The 16,575-nt window shown below is 38.6% G+C and overlaps 1 protein-coding gene across 4 annotated transcripts in view; it reads left to right on the plus strand.

Moving 5' to 3' along the window:
- Nucleotides 1-16,575, plus strand: part of LOC135786699 (signal induced proliferation associated 1 like 2) — a 166,050-nt gene that overhangs the window by 53,231 nt on the left and 96,244 nt on the right. For all 4 annotated transcript variants that reach the window (XM_065296212.1, XM_065296214.1, XM_065296215.1 and 1 more), the window contains exons 2-3: nucleotides 6,684-8,446; nucleotides 15,044-15,177. In XM_065296212.1, the coding sequence (XP_065152284.1) occupies nucleotides 7,081-8,446; nucleotides 15,044-15,177 (1,500 nt within the window). In that variant the 5' untranslated portion in view covers nucleotides 6,684-7,080. The remainder of the gene's footprint in view (nucleotides 1-6,683; nucleotides 8,447-15,043; nucleotides 15,178-16,575) is intronic.

Here is a 16,575-nt window from a genome sequence, read left to right on the forward strand (position 1 = left end):
CAGGGCCACAGCATTTGTTGGATGTTAACCCATACGATGCATTTGTCTGATTTATTTTGCTCTTGATAGCAATGTGAGGTCATGTTACATGATTCTGTACAGCACGTTATAGCACTATTTCAGGATGCCTGAATATGGGGTTTATATTGTTTTTGTGAACATGGAAAGCCATTAGGATCTTCAGTGTCACCTTCACAACCTCTTCACTGCTGAGCAGAAGTGCTGTGGGATAGGGATATGTTTCAATGCAAAATATATATATATATATATTTATATATATAATGCATTCTTTGTCTTCGTGGACAAATCACTTCTGTATAGCTCAGTGGTAGATCATTGTGTTAGCAGTGTAAAAGCTCCTGAATTCAAACCCAGTGAACACACACATACTTATATAAAAAAAATGTATACCTTATTGCACTATAAATTGCTTTGGATAAAAGCATCTGCCAAATGCAAAATGTTAATGAATGACAGGGTTATATTAGAGGTGCCGTGAAAGCACATTTAAAGCATATATACAGTATGTATAGCAAGGCCATGATTCCCCTATTGGCTTTTTTACAGTAAATGGTTGATATATAACAAATTTTCATGAAAACTTCATATTGTTCAGCAAACTGATTATGTGGACCATATAATCCCTGACATGTAAACTAACATGTTAACAGTTGATCTCCGTATGGTGTTGTGCACTGGTAGATACAGCAGCCAGATGAACAGGTGTTTCACATCGTAACTGTTTCATATGTACTTTAGTACAGCTGAAATACTACAGTCAGCTTTATAAATATTGGAACAGAGGCACATTTTGTGTTTTCTTAGATGTTTACCAACATTTAGTACAGTTTAGTTACGGTCATATAATAAATATTGTGTGAATATTTTTCTTCATCATGGAGAGGATAACGGATCATTCACTATTGTTATCTTATATGGACATCCAGGTTTTTTTTGTTGCCGTGCTCACCAGTGTGATTTTCCTTTTTTTTGGAACGTACCAATTTTTTGATGTGGCCACTACTAATATTCCTCCTGTCTGACTGATGGATTTGTTGTGTTTTTTGTTTTTTTTTATGTTTTTTGGGCCGTTTTTTGTGGCTTTATTAGATAGACAGTGTGATAGGAGAGGACAGGAAAGTATAGGGTGGAGAGAGGGGAACGGGTTCGGCAAAGGACCTCGAGCCAGGATTCGAACTCGGGTCGCCGAGAGTGCGTCTGCACCATATGTCGGAGCACTGCCCACTACACCATAGGCTCCGACGGATTTGTTGTGTTTTTTAACCTAAACATGGTCTGTATCACTTGCATGGAGATTTCCACGAACCACATGATGTGGGTTCAGAGCCATAGCTTCCAAATGCAAATGTCACACTTAAAATCATCTCCAGACCTTTAAAGGGACACTCCACTTTTATCAAAAATATGCTTATTTTGCAGCTCCCCTAGAGATAAACATTTGATTTTTACCGTTTTGGATACGATTATTCCGGTGTAATAATCAAGGACTTTGCTGCCGTAACATGGCTGCAGCAGGTGTGGTGATATTACGCTAGGGATGTAACGATTAACCGTGCAAATGCGCGTTTTCTCAATGAATGAATTTTAATGAATTACGGTGACATCCCCGCACATCCAGGGGGCGCACTTCGGCAGAAAATTTCTTTGTGCCATAGAAGAAGTACACTGTAAAAAATTTCCCTGTAAAATAACAGTAAAGAGCTGGCAGCAGAGACGCCAGCAGTATACTGTTATTTTTACGGTATTTATACGTAAAAGGACTTTACGGTAGTAGTCTGTAAACCAGAAAAACTGTATTTTTCTGTATTTATATAATTAACAGTAAAGAGCTGGCAGCAGAGACGCCAGCAGTATACCGTTATTTTTACAGTATTCATACGTAAAATTACTTTACGGTAGTAGTCTGTAAACCAGAAATACAGAATACTTCTGTAGTCACACTCTTAAATGATTTCACCGTCTAATACAGTAAAAAAATAAATGCATATTTCTGTTATTTATTTGGAAACTAAAATAATATTGTTTAGGTTAAAGGAACAACCTAAACAATATTATTGTAATTTCCAAATAATCACAGAAATATGCAGCATTTTTTACTGTATTAGAAATAACATCAATTTAGCAGTTTCTAAAAATTCTTCATTGATATTTAAAATATCTGTCTCCCAATGAACTTGCCAATGAATTCCCAGGGCTAAAGACAGTTGCTTAAGATATGCATTATTGTGAATATTATGCAAAATAAGCAACAAAAACTTCCAAATCAAACACCTTTATTTCAAAGACCAATGTCTATGTCAACATGACTACAAAAAAAGTAAAGAAAATAAATCCAGTTGGACAATGCTGAAAAGAGCTTTCTAGAAGTAAACCGAAACAGTAGTGTCTTGCTTTAGACTATGGCAATAAACTTAACATTCTTAAATTGCTCGTCAGAGACTGCCCCTAATCCTTACCAAATGTGAAGGGCATAACCTATAGTTTACTTTTTTATTTAAGACATAAGTTTGAAAACATACCTAAGGCCATTTTGAAACTATTATAGTACAGTAGAACATTTTGTCAGGATGTATCAATAACATGCATAAAAACGTTTAGGATGAAACCGTAGGGTAGGCACCTGTGCCACTGCAAGCTAGACTTGCAGGTTACCTCTTAAAATTGTCCTGTGAGGTAGGTTTGTGTTTTTACATCTTAGTTCTTGTGGATGAAGAGACGATCATCACTTTGATAGCCGCTGTTCCTCTCTGCAGCATTATTCCAGTGCTGCCACTGTCAAAGAACAAAAAACAATTATACTCATAAATAAACTAAACAATCACGAATGTAAAGTATAAACTCCAAGCTAATGCTTATGAAGTAAAAAATACCAGTACTCTTGTGGCTAATTGTGGCAATACCAGACTGTCAAAACAATGAGAAAAAGATTACTGTATATACTCACAGATCTAAATGAAGTTCCATTAAAAAGTCAAGGAGATTCTTCAGTAGCATGGCCACATGTGTATTTGACTGCAGAAGACGACTTCTGGACCATCACACCTTTCTTCTTAGAGACAACCTTGCTTGATGATTTTGGCATTTGTCCCTCTCTCTGGATTTATATCAATGAAGCGCCTGAAATCAAAAGCAATTAATTGTTTTTTGTCTTCTTCATTGCACAAATTGAGTGGATTTAATGACATCAAATGGAGTTATAAAAAAGTCTATACCCTGTGTGTGTGTGTGTGTGTGTGTGTGTGTGTGTGTGTGTGTGTGTGTGTGTGTGTGTGTGTGTGTGTGTGTGTAGGTGTGTGTAGGTGTGTAGGTGTGTGTAGGTGTGTAGTGTGTGTGTGTGTGTGTGTGTGTGTGTGTGTGTGTGTGTGTGTGTGTGTGTGTGTGTAGGTGTGTGTAGGTGTGTAGGTGTGTGTGTGTGTGTGTGTGTGTGTGTGTGTGTGTGTGTGTGTGTGTGTGTGTGTGTGTGTGTAGGTGTGTGTAGGTGTGTAGGTGTGTGTAGGTGTGTGTAGGTGTGTAGGTGTGTGTGTGTGTGTGTGTGTGTGTGTGTGTGTGTGTGTGTGTGTGTGTGTGTGTGTGTGTGTGTAGGTGTGTGTAGGTGTGTAGGTGTGTGTAGGTGTGTAGGTGTGTGTGTGTGTGTGTGTGTGTGTGTGTGTGTGTGTGTGTGTGTGTGTATGTGTAGGTGTGTAAGTGTTGAGGCTTGAAATGTACAGTACTAATTCCATTTTATGCATAACATACAAACACATTAATTTTGAATTCCACAGGGCAGGCTGTCTCATCTTGATACTGAAGGCTGAAAATGTAGTAGGTTGCAAACATAGCAGCAAGTCCAATTGCAAATGTTGGTGTGATGCCCTCAGAGATTACACAGCCCTTAAAGGTGATCATCCAACCTTTAATTGTGACTTGCCTTGTAGCACTTGAAACTTAACAACATGGAAATACTTGTTACTTTGTTTAAACATTTGTAAACTCAAGATGAATGGCCGATAAGATATACAATGCTTCTATCAATGAATCTAAATTAAATGTATATTACCAGGTATCAGGCGAGGACTTGCAGGAAGACTGAGAGTTGTCTCAACATCAACTGCAGTGGCAGACACCTGAAGGGAACAAATACATTATCCTTACCATAATAAGATTTTTAGGAAGAACATTTATAAAAAGGACAATAACTAGTAAACACTCGGTGGAATGTAACCAAGAGGTGAACGAGGTAGGCTTCTGAAGTACCTACAATCAAACTTCTAAATATATTTGACATCCAAAATTTAAAGGGTAACAATTTACATGCAGCATCCTTTAAACCACAAAATAATTTAAACCTCTCTTTTTACATATGTAGTAGTACTCCCACAAATTAGTACACACATTGCATTCACAAAGAGTCCAGAAAGACAATATTTTACACCAATTTGGCGTTTAAAAAGAAAAATGCAAAGTTCAACTTTAACCGAGCTACAATTAGCTTTATTTTCTTGTTAACTGTTTGTAAAACACTTTTCATTAAAAGTCAACACAAACAAAATAAAACTCACCAAAACCATCTCGGTTAGTCGATGTTCATATAATCCTATGGTTTGGTTGAAATAAATTCTTTAATAAGTGTTGTTTCTCAAATTCAGAAGTAAAAGTAATATTGTTAATGGCTATTCAAATCTAAGCCTCACTGTTAGATGACACGTTTAAATCCCTATAAGATAAGCTTCTATCAGTTGATATCAAGCATTCTTGGCAATATGAATAAGATTTGAATTACCGTTTCATTTGTAGATGCAAGACCCGATCAATTTGATGAAGAACACTTGACGATGTGCAGCCCGTCATCTAAATTGTACGTCCTCTTCTGGAAAATCTCCTATCCAAATAATGGTTCCCGAAATTCCATCCAGGAGTTAATGGCAAATTATATCTGTATTTTTTAAAGAAAATTGACCAAAAGTAATAGGCTAGCTTCAATTTATAAGACTAACATTGCTTAGCTTCTGACCGTGCTCCAAATTCCCCAGTCAACACGCATTTTCGAGAAAATACTGTATTGTCCTGTAATTTAAAACATCAACTTACTGTTGAGGGCCTCTGTCTTGTTGCTCCAATTTAATCAGCCCACAATGCATTGCTAACTACAGTACTAAACTGTTTAACATGAAAACAGTATTTTACTGTTGAAAATTGGCTGTTAATTTACAGCAATTGCTTACAGTGTAGTATTACAAACGGTATTCCAGGAAATGTCTACAGGAATATTTATATAGCTGTTCTTCAAATTGTTTCAGGTATTTTCATGATAATAAAGAATATTTGTAATGATTTTGTTTAATGAGTGTTGCTTTTTTAAAATGCATGTTATAAACGACTCCGACTCATAATGATTTTAGATTAATAAGGACTTCTTACTGACCAAATGCCGTACGTAGTACACGCACAAGCTGTGCATGAAACACATAATCGCAGGCTTGCGATTTAGATTCGGTTTCAGACAGGCATTTTTAATGGGACACACGATTAATAGTTACATCCCTATATTACGCACTGCCCGAAAATAGTCCCCTTGGTAACTTTCAATAGCTGGGGACTATGTTACGGCAGCAAAGTCCTTGATTATTACGCCAGTTTGAGAGTATAGTTCCTAGTCATATCTGCCTAGAAAATGTAATTACAGAAGAGTTAAGTTTTAAATGGGAAAAAATATTAAAACTTTTTGGTTATTTTTAGCGTGATGCAAAAGGTTTAATCAGATTCAATGGATTATGCTAAGCTATGCTAAAAGTGGTACTGCCAGACCCGGATATCAGCTGAATGGATTCTAAAACCATAAGAATCAAATGTTTAACTCTAGGGGAGCTGGAAAATGAGCATATATTTGAAAAAAAGTGGAGTATGCCTTTAACAACCTTCATTTATTATGAGGAAATTATTTAACAAATAGACAATACTTGTCCCTAAAGTAGCTTTTTAGTCAACTGTTCCATTACTTTTGGCCTATTTAAAGAGGGGGCGTTGCATATTAAACGGCTGTAATTCCTAAACCCTACATCTAATTTGGATGTGAATACCCTCTAAGTAAAGCTAAGAGTGTGTACTTTGAGGCCAGTATTTATTATATGACTGTAATTGGAATAAATGTTAGTAAACAGCTAAAATAACACAACATTTGACTCTGTTCCAATATTTATGGAGCTGACTGTATATTCACCAATCAGCATTTAAGACCAGCATTGAGTATTTGTTAATATGTAAAACAGGCTATTTTAAATCTAATACAGAATTAGAAATTTTGCATGTAATGTTCCTGTAGTCTAGCACTTAACTTACTTTATAAAAGTTCCTTTTTGATAAAATCCAGTGCACTTTATCTTTCTTTATGGTATACAATCGTGATTTGATCCACTTTTTGGCCCGTAAGTGTAAGGAATGAAATGTCCATTTATATTTGTAAATGATCCCTTTGTGAGTAGTAGTTTGGAAAGGAGTCATCATGCCTGTCCTATTAAACACACCCTACTGCTTGTCTAACAGTCTTACATTGTTCTGTGAACGTTGTGAGAAAGACGCCCCCACTGCTCTTTCAAATGTCTTAGAAGTGTTTTTGAATAAATGTATTCTGTCGTTCTCTGTGCGAAGCATTAATGTGCTTTTGTCTTTCTCTCTGCTTCCAACAGATCTCTCTCCTCCAGCTGTCATCCTAAATTAGCTGAGCTCTGTGAAAGGGGAGCCGTTTCGACTGACCCCTTCTGCTCCTTGAAGCTTCAGCCGTCCGTGACTCCCAAATGCTGTCTGTCTTTCATCAAACCGGACGCTCCTGAAGAAAAATGGACTTGTAGTGAAGGTCAACCCATCACGCGGGGTAACTCCCTCTAGGACGTCTCTTGAACTTCTTGAGAAAGCTTGTCTAGCTTTCCTGAGACTCCGATGGGTGATCTATGACAATGTAACCGATAAGGGGACCAGAGTTCTCGCTTTCCCAAGCAGCTGCAAGCAGGATATGTGTTCGAGCCGTGGGTATCGACGATAAAACAAATCCTCCGCCTTCAATCAGTTGAGGGCTCCACTTACGTCATGCAGTCATCCGAGGAATTGTTTAACAGGAAACTGAAAGCGCTAAATGGGAGTATGGGACATCCAGCTACCAACACGCAGGGCAAGCTGGAGGGTAGCAGTAAAGCGAACGGTACGCCCGCTATGCCTAAAATGGGGGTGCGAGCCAGGGTGACGGAATGGCCCCCAAAGAAGGAGGGTTGGGAAAGTCGAGGCTACGAGAGCACTGCCTTTCAGAATGGGCAGCCAGACCAAAGTGTAGAGTTTGGTGAATTGGGTGATGTACAGTTGGACCCAGATTATTCAGATACGAAATATTCCCTGAGTGACCTTCTGAGTCGATCCCCTTTGAAGGGGCTTCATCCCATTCGACAGCGGAGTAACAGTGATGTGACCATCAGTGACATAGATGCAGAGGATATAATGGACCAGAATGCCGTCAACCCGAACACCGGTGCGTCGTTGCACCGAGAGTACGGCAGCACATCCTCTATTGACCGGCAGGGTCTCGGCAATGACGGTTTCTTTTCCATGTTACGAGAATACCGGATTGACAGTCTAGACCATCGCAGTGTCCCACCTGTCGGCTTTCCAGAGCTCCTGCGCTATGACACCACCCTCTCCCCTAGTTTGCAAACGGCTGCTCAGATAGCCCGCGGTGAGATCGTCCGTATCTCCGGCTACGACTACGTGGACAGCTCGCTCCTCTACAGCCAAGAAAGAGAGAAGTCCTTTATGCGTCGCCTCAAGTCGGACTCATCCGAGACGTCGCTGTTCAGGAAGTTGAGGACTATTAAGAGTGAGCATGAAGGTTTCCGTCTCTCCACCGAGCAGGATGACCGCCGGCCGCTCAGCTTTCAAAAGTGTTTCGCTCACTATGATGTCCAAAGTGTCCTGTTTAACATCAGTGAAGCTATGGCCAGTCGAGTCAGTGTCAGTCAGAGGAAAAACATCACAACTGGAGCTTCTGCAGCCTCACAGTACCAAATCCCAGGAGCTGGTCAAGTGACTGGTAATTCTGCATCCTTGTTCGAATCGCCTTTAGGCAGTCGAGAGGACCTGAACCCTAAAGAGAACCTGGATGCTGATGAGGGTGATGGGAAAAGCAATGGGTTGGTGCTCAGTTGCCCACATTTTCGCAATGAGATTGGTGGGGAGGGTGAGAGGAGAATCTCTCTTTCGCGGGCAAACAGTGGGACGTACACTGGCGGAGGAGAAAACTGTTCTTTTGAGTCTTCTCTAAGCTCCCATTGTACCAATGCTGGTGTGTCTGTCCTGGAGGTTCCAAGGGAGAATCAGCCTATCCACCGTGAGAAGGTCAAACGCTACATCATCGAACACATCGACCTGGGAGCGTATTATTACCACAAATATTTCTACGGAAAAGGTAAAACTTGACATGATGATTCTTGTCTGTTTTAGTACAATGTGTTTGTAGTTGAATATATAATGACATATAAACAACAACATCAACAAAAAACTTGATTTTCACCACATGGGGACTTGAAATAATTTCTTAAAAGAGAGAGGCCCAATCCCATTTCTCTATCTTACCCCTCTCTCTTACCCCTACCCTTAGTTTTGCAAGGTCACGTGAGCATAAGGACTATCCCAATTGGGCCTTACTCTCACGTGAATGTGCAAAACTAAGGGGTAAGGGGTAAGACAGAGAAATGGTATTGGGCCTAAGTTTCCTATGCATTGATTTGCCATGATGTGTGTTAGACATTTCGAGAAGACACACACTTGTGCCAGTGATGGAGGTGTGAGAATTCTCTCCTGTCCTTTGGTTTGTGATTTGTCATGTGAGCCAGGACAGGGTGAGGTGCAGCTGTTCCCCTCAGAGGAGTGGCAATGGTTGAGAGAGGGGCGACGGAAAACTCTTCTCACACGTCGGCCCCTCTGCTCCTCATTAAAACACCTCCGTGTGTCTGGAAACAGAAACGGCAAATGATACCTTGGCTCGTACAGCACAACATCATCCACGTTCAAGTGGGAAAGTGTCTGTGGCTGTCAGACTGTTTTTGCTCTGTATGTCTGCACATCTGCACAGTCCTGAATGGATTAAGTTACCCATTCTTGCACTGTGGCAAACAGCTGCTCCGCCTCTTACCGTGCAGAAATTCATCTTATTATTTGCCTGTGCTGAATAATGTGAATAATGAGTCTCAGACTGTGGCTGAAAGACACGATTGTGTTCCGTGTGCTCGCTGGCTTTCCAGCCGTAGCGAATGAGCCAATTACAGCTCAACTCAAATGACGATAAATCACCTTAGCCTGCTCGTTCTGTTGGGAAATAGATAATCATCCGGTGTGCTGTCGCTGTAGTTCTGTGGAACAGAATAGCTCAATTTCCTCTGAGCACTGGAACTGCCTTCATTTCTTGGGGTCCGTCTTTAAGACGCTGATTAGTATTGTGCGTTTAATGGTTCATTTTAGGTTGATTTTTAAGTGGAAAGAGTTTAAAGTCAACATGAAGTCAAAACCGACCCTGTTAACTTTCTAATAAAATATGATTTATCATCAGTGCAGTGCATACACAAGTGCAAAGAAGTGTTTTCTGCTAAATCAGTATTTTCAATGTAATAATTTTAATCTCTGTTGCTAAAGTTACTTTTATTTTCATTTGATGTCATTAAGGTCTCATTGGCTATTGGATTAATTACTAACCAGTCGGGCTGTGATAATTAATTATGATTCATACTAATAATGCCTGTCTGATATTTATCCTGAATCGCAAAGTCCTAATCAGTCTAAAATCACTTATTTTAAGTAGTTTATAACATGCATTTGAAAAAGCAACACTAGTCAAACATAGTCATTATTAATATTCTTTATTATCATGAAAATACCTAAAATGTTTTGATATAAATATGGGTGATTCTCACGAAATCCAGATTTAGAAGGTGTCCAGCTTCAGAATTTTTAAAAAGCCCTTGAAGCCAATTTTTTTGCACATACTGTATAAGAACTTACTATAACCATTATTTTTAAAGGATTTAAAAATTATTTCCTATAGAATTTTTTTTTTTTAGACGTCTGAATGGGCGTGTCGGAATGTCCAAGAGACTCAATAATAATCTTTTACATTCAATCCTTTAATCTTTTATATTTAAAAGCATTTTTGTGCTGCTGCGCATTCATGTATGTGATAAGCAAACCCGCATTGTCGTTCCATTTATAGGCGCATATTACTAATGCACTCTTTAAATAACAAAAAACACTAATGCGCCATTGACTATAGACTTTAGACCAGGTTTTTGTTGGTCAATGGCGTAGTCTATTTTAGTTGCCTCAAAATAGCAACGCGCCAACAATGCGCCTGAACACACCTCGTTTTCAGACCAGAACGCCCATGGGCGCAAAAATGGGCGCAAATGCATTTGCTATTTAAACAACGTGGCGTTAAACGTGAAAATGATCATTGCGCAGGGTGGAAACTAGCAAAAGACACTTGCGTCGCGCATTGCGCTGCATTGCGCCAGGTGTAAGATAGAGCCCGATATTGCATTAAATATATGCATTTACAAACTCATGTTTCGGTAATGAGAACTAAAAAGTTTTCTAGGTACTAAATCAAAGAACCCAAATCCAGTCATGGACACGTTGCAGTAATGAAAATGTCATTCACAGGAGATAAAGAATTTACAAACGGCTCTCCACACCTTTCAGCACTTGGACAGCGTCAGGTTTTTTTTAACCATTACTTAAAAATGTTTCTCATCTCACCATATCCACAGGTACAGAGTCATCATATACAATAAATCCGCGAGGTAGCATAAAAAAACATTTAAAAACAGATGCATTTGTTTAAAGCAAAGCATTTATTTACTTACCAGGCTGCAGGTGAAGCAGCGCTTTGTGCCTTTTAACGTCTCATAATCAGTCCTCATTTATGTCCAAGAGACTCAATAATAATCTTTTACATTCAATCCTTTAATCTTTTATATTTAAAAGCATTTTTGTGCTGCTGCGCATTCATGTATGTGATAAGCAAACCCGCATTGTCGTTCCATTTATAGGCGCATATTACTAATGCACTCTTTAAATAACAAAAAACACTAATGCGCCATTGACTATAGACTTTAGACCAGGTTTTTGTTGGTCAATGGCGTAGTCTATTTTAGTTGCCTCAAAATAGCAACGCGCCAACAATGCGCCTGAACACACCTCGTTTTCAGACCAGAACGCCCATGGGCGCAAAAATGGGCGCAAATGCATTTGCTATTTAAACAACGTGGCGTTAAACGTGAAAATGATCATTGCGCAGGGTGGAAACTAGCAAAAGACACTTGCGTCGCGCATTGCGCTGCATTGCGCCAGGTGTAAGATAGAGCCCGATATTGCATTAAATATATGCATTTACAAACTCATGTTTCGGTAATGAGAACTAAAAAGTTTTCTAGGTACTAAATCAAAGAACCCAAATCCAGTCATGGACACGTTGCAGTAATGAAAATGTCATTCACAGGAGATAAAGAATTTACAAACGGCTCTCCACACCTTTCAGCACTTGGACAGCGTCAGGTTTTTTTTAACCATTACTTAAAAATGTTTCTCATCTCACCATATCCACAGGTACAGAGTCATCATATACAATAAATCCGCGAGGTAGCATAAAAAAACATTTAAAAACAGATGCATTTGTTTAAAGCAAAGCATTTATTTACTTACCAGGCTGCAGGTGAAGCAGCGCTTTGTGCCTTTTAACGTCTCATAATCAGTCCTCATTTATGTCCAAGAGACTCAATAATAATCTTTTACATTCAATCCTTTAATCTTTTATATTTAAAAGCATTTTTGTGCTGCTGCGCATTCATGTATGTGATAAGCAAACCCGCATTGTCGTTCCATTTATAGGCGTATATTACTAATGCACTCTTTAAATAACAAAAAACACTAATGCGCCATTGACTATAGACTTTAGACCAGGTTTTTGTTGGTCAATGGCGTAGTCTATTTTAGTTGCCTCAAAATAGCAACGCGCCAACAATGCGCCTGAACACACCTCGTTTTCAGACCAGAACGCCCATGGGCGCAAAAATGGGCGCAAATGCATTTGCTATTTAAACAACGTGGCGTTAAACGTGAAAATGATCATTGCGCAGGGTGGAAACTAGCAAAAGACACTTGCGTCGCGCATTGCGCTGCATTGCGCCAGGTGTAAGATAGAGCCCGATATTGCATTAAATATATGCATTTACAAACTCATGTTTCGGTAATGAGAACTAAAAAGTTTTCTAGGTACTAAATCAAAGAACCCAAATCCAGTCATGGACACGTTGCAGTAATGAAAATGTCCCCTTAAATGTGGAAAAACAACTAAATTGGTTTGTATAATGTCATTTCAAATCATGTGCAAAATAGTACATGAAGAGATGTTTGTAACTGTATACTTCTTATTTTGATACTCTTACTTTGCATTTACTTTTATTATCGAAATGTTTCATGACCCCTCATTAGTTTAATTTCGCGAGAATCACCCATATATGGTTATAGGCATTACGTGGAGCTGCGTGTGTAAATCGTACTTCTTCTGCAGTGCATATTGAGTTTTTGCACGAGAGCGCCCTCTGGCTTTTGAATGTTTTGGCATTTCAATGTTATTTCATTGGGAAGCATAGAAAGCAAAATCGCACAATTTATTGTCCCAGCCTTACTAACCAATAGCCAAATAGTTATTCAGACAATTTGAAGGCTGCTTTGTTCTACTTGACTCTTTTGTTTCTCTCTGAAATATGTCACATTCAAATTGGTTGTTAATTATAACGTAATGTTAACCTTAAATTGAATGTGTCTGGAATGTCATTATGAAATAGAATAGTGATCTTTCTTTATTTGCCAGACTGTATTATGATTTTCTGATTTCAAACTGACAGTCAGACTTGACCTTTCATAACTCATCCTCACCCCATCAGCATCTTCACAGGGACGCAGAAAGGACAGACCTGTCAACACCTGTCTCTCCCCAGAGCCACTTTCTCTTTTAACACCCTTTTCTCCATGACGCTTTCATCACCTGGGGAGTACAATTGATTCCATTAACTTTCTCTTCCATTTCCTTTTTGTTCAGAGACGCTACATGATCAGAGCGAATGCAAGATGCGACATGCCCACTTGAAGTCCCATTTATTCACATTATCCTGTTAATGCATTAGTGCATGCATATTTTGCAATACGGCATGCATTTCAATACTAGATTTGTTCATTTATAATCACCATGGTTACAGACTCAGTGATGATGAGTGAGTGTGATGTAACTTGCTGGTTAGGGTTAACGAAGTAAGTATTCACCTTGCATGATAAAAATTGATTTAAGGTCTTTTTTAAATAAATTCTTTGTGGATTTTACAGACCAAAATTTTGCCTTCTATATTCTAAAACATTGATCAAAGGATAAGTTCGGTATTTTACACTTAAAGCCATGTTTTCAGATTGTTTATGATGAAATAGAACGGTTTTGACTGAAATTTGGACATATGATGCTGACCCGAGAATTTTCGGTTTGTGATGTATCAGCCCCCACCTCTACAATGGGTGCATAGGGGCACTGGAACAATCCTTCCTAAAATGCATTAAACTTTCGTTTACAAAGACGTGAAACTCACCAAGTGGTCAGGGGTGTTCACTGATATGCTCACTCAAAAATCGCTGCAAAAGATGCTTTCTAACAGGTGTTTTACCATTCGTTGTAAACTTGTGGACCTATTTTTCCAAACGCCTCAAACCCGTATTATTCTTCCATTGAGAGCTTAAATAATAGACACTCCAGCCCAGTTGGTGGCGATAATCTGCCTTTGCAATTGCAAGAATACAAACACAGTTCCCGGCGCGGAGAAATACCGTACCTCACAGCACATCTAATACAAGTCAGTGGAGTTGTAAAAACCTTTGCATCTTTTGCAGCGATTTTTGTGTGACCATATCAGTGAACACCCCTGACCACTCGGTGAGTTTCACGTCTTTGTAAACGAAAGTTTAATTCATTTTAGGAAGGATTGTTCCAGTGCACCTATGGAGCCATTGTAGAGGTGGGAGGTGATACAATAAAAACCCAAAAATTCTTGGGCCAGCATCATATGTCCAAATTTCAGTCAAAACCGTTCTATTTCATCATAAACAATCTGAAAACAGGGCTTTACGTGTAAAATACAGAACTTGTCCTTTAACCATCTAAACCAGTTTAGAAACTGGTTTTAGTTGGATTTTACAGCAGTGTTCTAATAAAGTGGACTTTGAAGGGCAACTAGTGGATGTACTATAAGGCCATCGTGTTTTTCGACTTACCTTGGCAAAAGTGCTATAGAGGCGGTGAGATGAAGTGGATCACAGTTGAAGACGTATCCTGGTGCTTCTAGATTCTGTTCTTCACCGCTGGCTTTGAGCTGGATTAAGAGCTGTTTGATGAAGACTTTATCAAATATCTTCTGCTGTCTGATGTTATATAAAGGCATCTTTGCTTCTCACATCATGCTGTGCTAGAGATATTTTGCCTTATTTTTCGTGGAGGGTTTTTATCAATTGGTTTTTAATCAAGCCATTTTAATGCCTATTGACAATCACGTTGCATAATTTTGGCCTGAGGTTTTTGTCATGGTATCCAAATCCAAAGGCTTTCCTGAAATCAGTATCAAAGAGAAAAAAATTGAATTTTCTGTTTATAATCTGCATCGGAGTCGTATGAACCATAATCTCAGATTTCACTGCACAGTATGTAATGCAAAAATCCCTGGAGATGTGCCCTTGATCATGCCACATTCATGCCATGTGGAAAAGAAAGGGAAGTTAGTAAACCACCACTTGTCCGGTTCTGAGGTCATATCTCTTTAACATGTCCTCTCTCAGATAACCAGCAGAGGAGAGGCCATGAACAGCCCTTGCTGTGGAGTTTAAATAGGCAACCTTTTGTTGTCAGATGTGTGATATTCTCTAAAAATGTTATCTGTTCTTAAAAACCTTTACCTCATCTCTCTATCTCTACCAGAGCACCAGAACTACTTCGGAGTGGATGAGCATTTGGGTCCGGTGGCCATCAGTGTGAGGAGAGAGAGGTTAGATGATGGAAAAGAGAAAGAGGGCTCACAGTTTAACTATCGCATCACCTTCAGAACAAGTCAGGTAAATGAAAGGACTTTTTTAAAGTCTCAATAGCTCATTTTGATCCTGCAGTATGACAGATTGATTTATATAAGTACAAACATTTATTAAAAACTGCAGGCCTGAATAAAAGAATGAAATTACAAAGACAATTTCAATTTCCGGTTTTTTCTTGAACACACGTAAAAAAATGCTGGGTTATTTTTAACCCAGTGTTGGGTCAAAAAGGGACTAACCCAACCTGTTGTGTTTGCAATTTAACCTATGCTGGGTTGTTTAACCCATTTTTGGGTCAAATTTAATAATTTTATGAGTAACAGTTGGGTTTGTCTCTTTTTGACTCAACGCTGGGTTAAAGGCGGGTTGCATTATCTCTAAAATCCAATGTTGACATTTGAAATCACCTAAATAAACACGCCCCTAACCCAAATGGGTCTCACCCCTGTTTTGATAGCTTGACACAAAAGCATAATCATGCAAAAGATGGCATTAGTTCTGTGAAACAAAGCAAAACCATCGTTACACACCTATCGAGAAGGATTAAACGGGTTATTTCTTGGTGTTTGGAGTCTGTTTACATGATGATAGCGTACTTTATCAAGTCCTCAAACTTTAAACTTCACTTGGGTTTGGGTATTATATTTGGTATAATATAATTTCTGTAAGATCAAACAGTACTGAATTCGTACTAACGACCAACTTGCAACTATTTGACTCAGATTTCTTTCTGCGCGGCCTTTAATCATTTTTATTTAGGCTATTTTTTAAGAAGAATTATAAAAATATATTTTTTTACAATGTTTTCAACTTAAAAATACATACATGCATATATACAGAATATAAGCTTAGCTTGTTGTGGATATTTCCTAATTATAAGCCTACTGTGAAATTGTGACAAAATGAAAAATACAAAACACGCAGTGTCTTAATTAACATAATTTAAATAAACGAATATTCGAATATTCATATATTAATAAATTACTGGAAAATGCCCATCCCTAATATTCACACTGGTCCTGCTTCATGCCTTATCGTAAGCTGTTTTTCGCTCTGCAGATGGCTTACTCTTTTCGGGGGGTTTTTATGCAACACATGCAAACGAACAGAACAGACAGGTCACTAGGGTATCACATACAATTATGTTGTTCATGTGCAACTAACTTTATGTCAGGGGTTGCTCTCCCAATAATATCGGAAAAGAGAGAGAGAGAGAGAGAGAGAAAAAAAATTATAATAATAAAATAAATAAAAACATCCACCAGGAAAATATATGTCCAAAAAGGTTCAAGGTCTTCTCATAAAACAAAAAACACAGACATTTACCACCTCTCATTATGTTCTTACACACTTCGTTTTTATCCGCCATGTCAATCTTTCAATCGCTTTCGGCTAATATCAGACATGCGCACTGAACACACT

Source organism: Paramisgurnus dabryanus, chromosome 20 (assembly GCF_030506205.2).
Source record: "Paramisgurnus dabryanus chromosome 20, PD_genome_1.1, whole genome shotgun sequence".
In the NCBI taxonomy this organism is placed as follows: domain Eukaryota; kingdom Metazoa; phylum Chordata; class Actinopteri; order Cypriniformes; family Cobitidae; genus Paramisgurnus; species Paramisgurnus dabryanus.